Source organism: Perna viridis, chromosome 12, assembly GCF_037379345.1.
Source record: "Perna viridis isolate PV_CMFRI_1.1 ecotype Kerala chromosome 12, ASM3737934v1, whole genome shotgun sequence".
Classification (NCBI taxonomy): domain Eukaryota; kingdom Metazoa; phylum Mollusca; class Bivalvia; order Mytilida; family Mytilidae; genus Perna; species Perna viridis.
Window position 1 is genome coordinate 19935611 of NC_142456.1, and position 6840 is coordinate 19942450.

The 6840-nt window shown below is 34.8% G+C and overlaps 1 protein-coding gene across 12 annotated transcripts in view; it reads left to right on the top strand.

The window, feature by feature from the left end:
• Positions 1-6305, top strand: part of LOC148601607 (uncharacterized) — a 29148-nt gene extending 22843 nt beyond the window's left edge. For all 12 annotated transcript variants that reach the window (XM_088554323.1, XM_088554327.1, XM_088554326.1 and 9 more), the window contains 3 exons: positions 1561-1754; positions 2078-2188; positions 3518-6305. In XM_088554323.1, coding sequence (XP_088410449.1) covers positions 1561-1754; positions 2078-2188; positions 3518-4171 — 959 coding nt within the window. In that variant the 3' untranslated portion in view covers positions 4172-6305. The remainder of the gene's footprint in view (positions 1-1560; positions 1755-2077; positions 2189-3517) is intronic.
• Positions 6306-6840: the final 535 nt, after the last annotated feature.

A 6840-nucleotide genomic window follows, 5' to 3' on the forward strand; every position in this document is an offset into this window, starting at 1 on the left:
TACTCAGGGTTCGGTTCAAACATGACGAATGTGTCACTGTATTTTATTGAAAATTAACAAGTACAAGTTTGGTAAACATTAAAGAAAAAAACAAACAAGCAAAACAAAGCAAAACAAAGAACAAAAAAAAAACAATAGGATTTGGTAACTAGCTTGTACAGAGCATCTCATATGTTCGACCGACTTAAAGAATATACAAATACAACGCTCGATTAATTAAGGATTTATACTACAAAAAATGGTCGATTAATGTGATTTTTTGATAAAATTATTTCACTGACAGAAGAAAAGATTCGGTTTAATATACAGATATACTAAGGTTTAAAACACACTTAAATTGATATGAATGGACTGAAAAAAAAGCGTCTTGTTCATAAATACACGATATGAGATTACATGTATTTAAAGTTCGGTTTAAGCGTAGGTTTCACTATATATAAAAGCTTTGTGTCAAAACTGCTTATCAATACTTATGAAAAGATTATTCAGGTTTCCATTAAATGCATCCCCCACTTGATCAGTCAAACAGAAACGACTCTAAGTATTCATCCAATATAGCGTAGCACCTCATCACAGAAACCATTAAGAACAGACCAGTGACTACAAAATCCAACACTAGATACATGTATCCTTAATCTTTGTATCTGGTTACATGTATGTTAATACTAGTATTTTTTCTAACTAAATTTCGCCGACTTTAGGTGTTGGTTCACGGTTCACACTTTCTTCATCCATGTCTACTTGAATGCGACGGAACATTATTTCGAAGGGTAATACGTGAATTATAAATGCTCAAAAATTAACGAAACATAAAAACAAAAGTATGGAAATATATGATATTCCCCCAAAAGAGAATAGGATTACTTTCTACATACGTCATACATTTTCTGGTGTATGACACAACATCCCTTTCTTTACCGCCGCGCACTTCCTGGATTTCAAACGAAAACTTAAAGGTGGTAATTTCCTATAACCCCGACATTCTTCGCCAAACCTACAAGATTAAGCGATTTAGTTTCTCCTAATTTAAGTTGTGAAAGCACTAAAAGAAAATTGTCCAATTTTAAATTCTTGTGAAATCTGGACTAACAAGACGAATGTTTCTAATTTTATGTGACGACCAGGTGAGGCGTTCACTTCAGCTTTCTGTTTGTTACCTGTTGATACATATATATATATGTAATGGTTAGGGGAAGACCATATTTGATTCTGTTGGAGTGGAATTTTTCGGGTCAGAAAATTTATCGGGGCAAGATTTATTTCCTTTTCACGGTATGAAGTATCTGACCTGAGGTCAAATTGTATCTATTTTCTAGGGGGTGTTGGCCAGGATATCTGTTTTCATCTTTTTCATGGCCAGAATATTTATTTTCCAAAAAAAACTGCCAGCCCATTCCTCTCAGAATCAGGTATCCCTTATGGTTTTTTTATACGTGACAATTTGTGAATGTTTACGTCTAGACAGTTGTAATAACACTGCCATATCCCTTGTTTCACCTTACAAAATATACACATAATTCACTCATAGAGTACTTTAAAAACTTGATTCCTCCTTTGTAGACCATCAAATTCATCAACCAGATTACCAGTTCAACCTTGACCCTGCAGGAGGTGCAATTGAAGGATATGTGACATCAAAAGCTAAGGAGGGGTCAAAAGTTCCAATAAAACTGGTCGAAGGTCAGGCGTTTGAAGAGGACGGGAAAGAGGTTCAATATCTACAAGTCATAGTGAGGTCCGGGGCAGGAAATGGGGTAGGTCGTCAGAAATAGGAATAAAAAAACAACGGCAACAAAGCGACCTTCAGTCATTAAGGCAGAGCAAAACATAATTATAAAAATCTGTTATAAATAAATATTAAACAAACAGTCAATTTGTTTGAGTTAAGCATTTATCTATCATTGAAAATTATATAGAACCAATCATAAATTGTCAAACATGACCCAAACTGACCCAGGTTCAACTCTTAAGGTTTGCTTGCATGATCATTGAAATGTCAAAGTCTTGTCTAGTATACATACTAAGAGGCAAATTGAAGCAACACACATATTAATCCTGATTTTTATTCTATTTCAAGTCTGAAGAGTTTGTCGTTGAAAATACAGATGCGTTTCGAGTGGGCAATAATGGTTACATACTAGTAAACAATACTGAAACATTCGATCATACTCAAGCTATCGAATTTTATGTAAGTATCGATCATATATTTCAAAGCTGTTGACATTTCAATTTAACATTTTATACTGAATAAGCATACTAGAAATGAATTCAGTAAAATGTAATTAAGCAGTATATACATGTATATATATATATATATATATATATATATATATATATATATATATATATATATAAGGGTCTGAAAAATTCCCAACGACGGTAGAACTGTCAAATTTGCGAAGCAAATTTTTGGTCGTTCCCTCCGCGGGACTCGAACTCGTGCCGCTGTGACATCAATGGCAACACCGCTTGCACAAAGTCCAGTGCCCTAGACCACTCGGCCAGCTAGGCTACATAAGAATATAGCTTTCGCTAGCAAAAAGCTTCGAAAGCTATATTTTTATATATCACAATGGATTCGTGTCTGTCAGTCTTCGTGTGCAAAATCGGTCAATTATTGACAAACGCCAACACGTTTTGTACGGTTATGCGTTGCGTTGACCACTCGTAATTGGATACAACCATTCGTCCAAAACACCGATGCAGCAATATGCAAATGGAGATGATACATAGAAAAATCTATCTGCCATGGATGGAAATATTTGAATGAACAATATAGAAATGACCATCAAAGGAAAATCCCTACACCAATGATGTTGGGACTATTAGCACTTTCAAACAATTTAGCCTCAAGGTCGTGACAAAGATAGTTCAATCACGCCACTGCCCTATGTGTACATTCGACCTGGACACCAAGACAAAAATAGATTTTACCTAGTGTAGTAACCACCGCTTGATTTCCAAAAAAAGATTTAGAAGAAATGTAGTTTAGTGCAAAGATTAATTCATTTCCCAGTAATGTAGATAAACAAAACCGTAAGCTGTCGTGGGGGCTTATAACCAGTGTATGCTAAGAAATTCCGAAAAGAAGGGCAGGGGCGTTCCATTAATTTCCAGTTTGTTCTATATAACCGTTGGAGTATAAAGTTGGGCAGCCCTGTGCCCCCAAGTGAGAACCTCCATGGTTATATAAAAGTCTGGACATATTTGACATATATAGCAGATGACGCTTACCCTACCGGTGCACCTGGTCCATGCTCCCAGTTTTTAGTGGAGTCCGAGTTGCTCATTTACTTTTTTTACTTTGTATGTATGATTTTAGTTATTTAATGTTCTTTGTTGTGTATGTCTGTTTTCCATGTCTGGTCTTTGTCCCTGGATTACATTCTTTTGATTACCGCTATAACCTTGGTTCCCTTGATTACTCTTTTATCCGGTTAGCAACAAAAGTTAAGATCATGCATACCTATTCATCTTTAAATTGTTTTCATTCTAAAATCTGCCATTGTATTTGCAGGTTGTTATGTTCAGAGGTGATCTAGTAGTTTCAGACCCGGTACCATTTATTGTTCGTGCTCAGAAACACACAGACGACACAACATATGACTATAACCAGACAGCAGCTATATTTGCTGGTGTACTTATTTGTTTGATTGTTGTCTTTGCCTTGTTAATACCGTTTGTTGTGCGAGCAAAACGGAGGCATAGGCAAGGAAAACCCATTTTTAAGCCCGGAAGTTATCCTTCAGCTTTATCAAAAACAACGGCTAATGAGAAAGGTAGTCAGACTAATTTAGCCGTACACATGGTCGAAAATAACTCAGAACCACGTCTAAAAAACAGAGTGATGACGGAGGGAGACTTTTATGACAATTACGGATATCGACTTGAAAAGGAAATGGAGCACGGAAAACACGTGTTATCCAATGATTTATTGGCTATTGCTAGTCACGTGAATGAACTTGATGAAGCTGAAAATGTAATTCAGCTGCGCAAAAAGCATTCTAGTGACGATTCCGATTCGGGCGTATCAAGTGATGTAAAAAATGACCAAACGAAAGGTATTTTAAGGAATGGTAACGGCACAAGTGTATATTCAATTGAAATGGAGCGAAAAGGTTCAAATAAGGATAGAAAACCGAAACACATAGAAGAATCTGCACATTTGTAGTATATGTCGCGTAATAAATAAAAGTCCCCTTTAGAAAGTGCTTTAAACTCTCACAAATGTGTTGTAATTATTGCAACATTTTGTATGTTACGTATTTCTTACAAACTGCGCTTGATCATTAAGATAGACCTAGGGTAAGGGGCATACCCCTTACAAATCATTGGTACGTTTGTGTAAACCATTTGACAGAAACCTCATATAAGCTCCTCGGTAACATTGATTTCATTCTACATTTAAGGAATACTTGACACGCATTGCTGAAGTTGAGTATGGTATAAACATATCTCTGATTTTCAAGAATTATGTCCCTTATTGGTATAATACCACTATTAAGGGGAACCAGACGCCTGCACATACCAGGAAGCAGTCCGTACAAAATATTTAGTAGTTCCCAGGATGCTTGGTATCTTTTTTTCTGATTAGCCAGGTTATGAAAACTTGGTATCATCTTAAAGCGTATTATGTAAGGCACACACTGAATACAACAGTTTTTTTTTTTAAATTAGATGAGAATATTATTTTAGAGCCTAGATCTTAAGTCCCTTGATTTGAAAAAAAAACAAAAGTAGTGTTTTCAGTACCTGTCTACTTTCACCTCGGTTCTTTCTTAGAAGCCATTAAAGGTTTGCAGCAAACTTTTATGAGAGAATATTTAAAGATCCCCTCCATAATAAATCCTGTTAAATTTCATTTTAACAAAATTTTAAAACGATACTTTGAAAATTTCTTAATTTAACATAGAGGTTTTTAACAGTGGTATCACATCCTACCCTAGGCCTACCTCCTTACCTGTTAAAATGTTAGCTTTAAAATACGTGTAAAATCGGTAGTATAAAAAAGCTTCTGCGTAGAAACTGATTTTCAGAACTATAATAATTTTATTTAATATCAAAAGAATGAAATTAATATGAGTCGAATATCAACTTGACCCACTTCGTCTGCAAAAACTTCACATTGCAGACTTAACATTGGCGCACACATTGTATTTGACTGGCTACAAGAAGTGTTTGTGTTCATTTAAAATATCATTATATCTTACCAGACCAATGCATGGACAGTAGAGACATTTTATTCATGTCACAACTCTTGTTCTTATACGGAGCTAGTGGCCAATATTCTGACTTCTTGTTACGTCATCATTGCCTAAGAGACAGGCTTTTGGACCAAGGTAATGAAAAATACGTCTCGTTCGCTGCCTTAAAAAGTTTTATTTCCGATATCCAGTTCTAATTGAGAAATATTCTGTTTGTAACAAACAAATAATAAATGAGGGTTTTCATATACATGTAATGTGAACAAATTTATTTTCTCTAATTTTTACTTTGATCTTGCTATTCTTATCTTGAACTTGACTAATTTTTACCACAAAGTTCAAGACTTACATGTATTTTTAAAAAGTGTCTTTTTTGTTGTACCTTTATTTTAACTGTATTTAGTTCTTTTTATTACCACTTTTTCTTCATATCATCTGTACCGTTATGACTACTGATTTTATTAATTTTTATTAGTAGCGATAGTATGCTGTCTTTTTGTAGTGTAATATAGAGAAAATAATTATTCGTCGTGAAAACGAGGGAATGAGGTAAGCGCGCTATAAATCATGGTTAAATCCTGAATGTCCATCGGAAATCCCTGTACTAAGTTAGGATCATTGCAGGGCTTTTGATTATTCACTGCTTCCTTGCCTAGAGCTTTTATGTTCGGTAATTTTGTTATTACAACAAGTACTGGACAAAGTCTTGTACTAGACTAGTGTATAAGAGGAAAGTAATGAGATTCTTAAAAATTAATTCGCAAATGACGATTTGTCGACAGAGCAGTGACAAAAGCTAAACAAACTTAAAGCAAGCAATTAGTTTACAGTCCACTTTTATTTGACGAGTATTAAGTTTATAAAAAACTCCTTTTTAAAATCGATCACAACTGGAACGAAACAATGTCGACTTGCCAACATTGTTAAGTTATGTAAATTGTCGAAAAAACCTTGTACTCTTATTATGGCATTAAATTAGAAAATATATAATTTATATAACAAGAAAAATGTGATGTAATGTGTTTTACTAATTATATTTTTCATTGAATGTTATGACGTAATTTGTTACTATTATATATTGAATAAAATATTCAAACTAAACATTTTGTATTTTATTTTCTGGTTAATTCTGGTCAGTATACTATAGGACGCTTACCCTACCGGTGCACCTGGTCCATGCTCCCAGTTTTTAGTGGAGTCCGAGTTGCTCATTTGGTTTTGTTACTTTGTATGTATGATTTTAGTTACTTTATGTTCTTTGTTGTGTATGTCTGTTTTCCATGTCTGGTCTTTGTCCCTAGATTACATTCTTTTGATTACCGCTATAACCTTGGTTCCCTTGTTTACTCTTTATCAGGCTAAATAAAAGGAGGCAGGTACATGTGACCTGAAAGAGGGCCAAGTAATACACTAAAGAGGTCTTATCGATAGACATGTCGCTTCTTTTTGGTTATATACTAGAAAAATCTCCAAAGACACATCCAGCACTTTTTCTGACCTTATTCGATCCACACGCCTCGATTAAATTTACTGATACGTGACTCAGTCATGGGCAGCGTACAAGTGTCTTACGATGTCGCACCTGTATCAATGAAGATGAAGTGTCAAGGTGTCTTCTGGCTATTCCAACATGGAA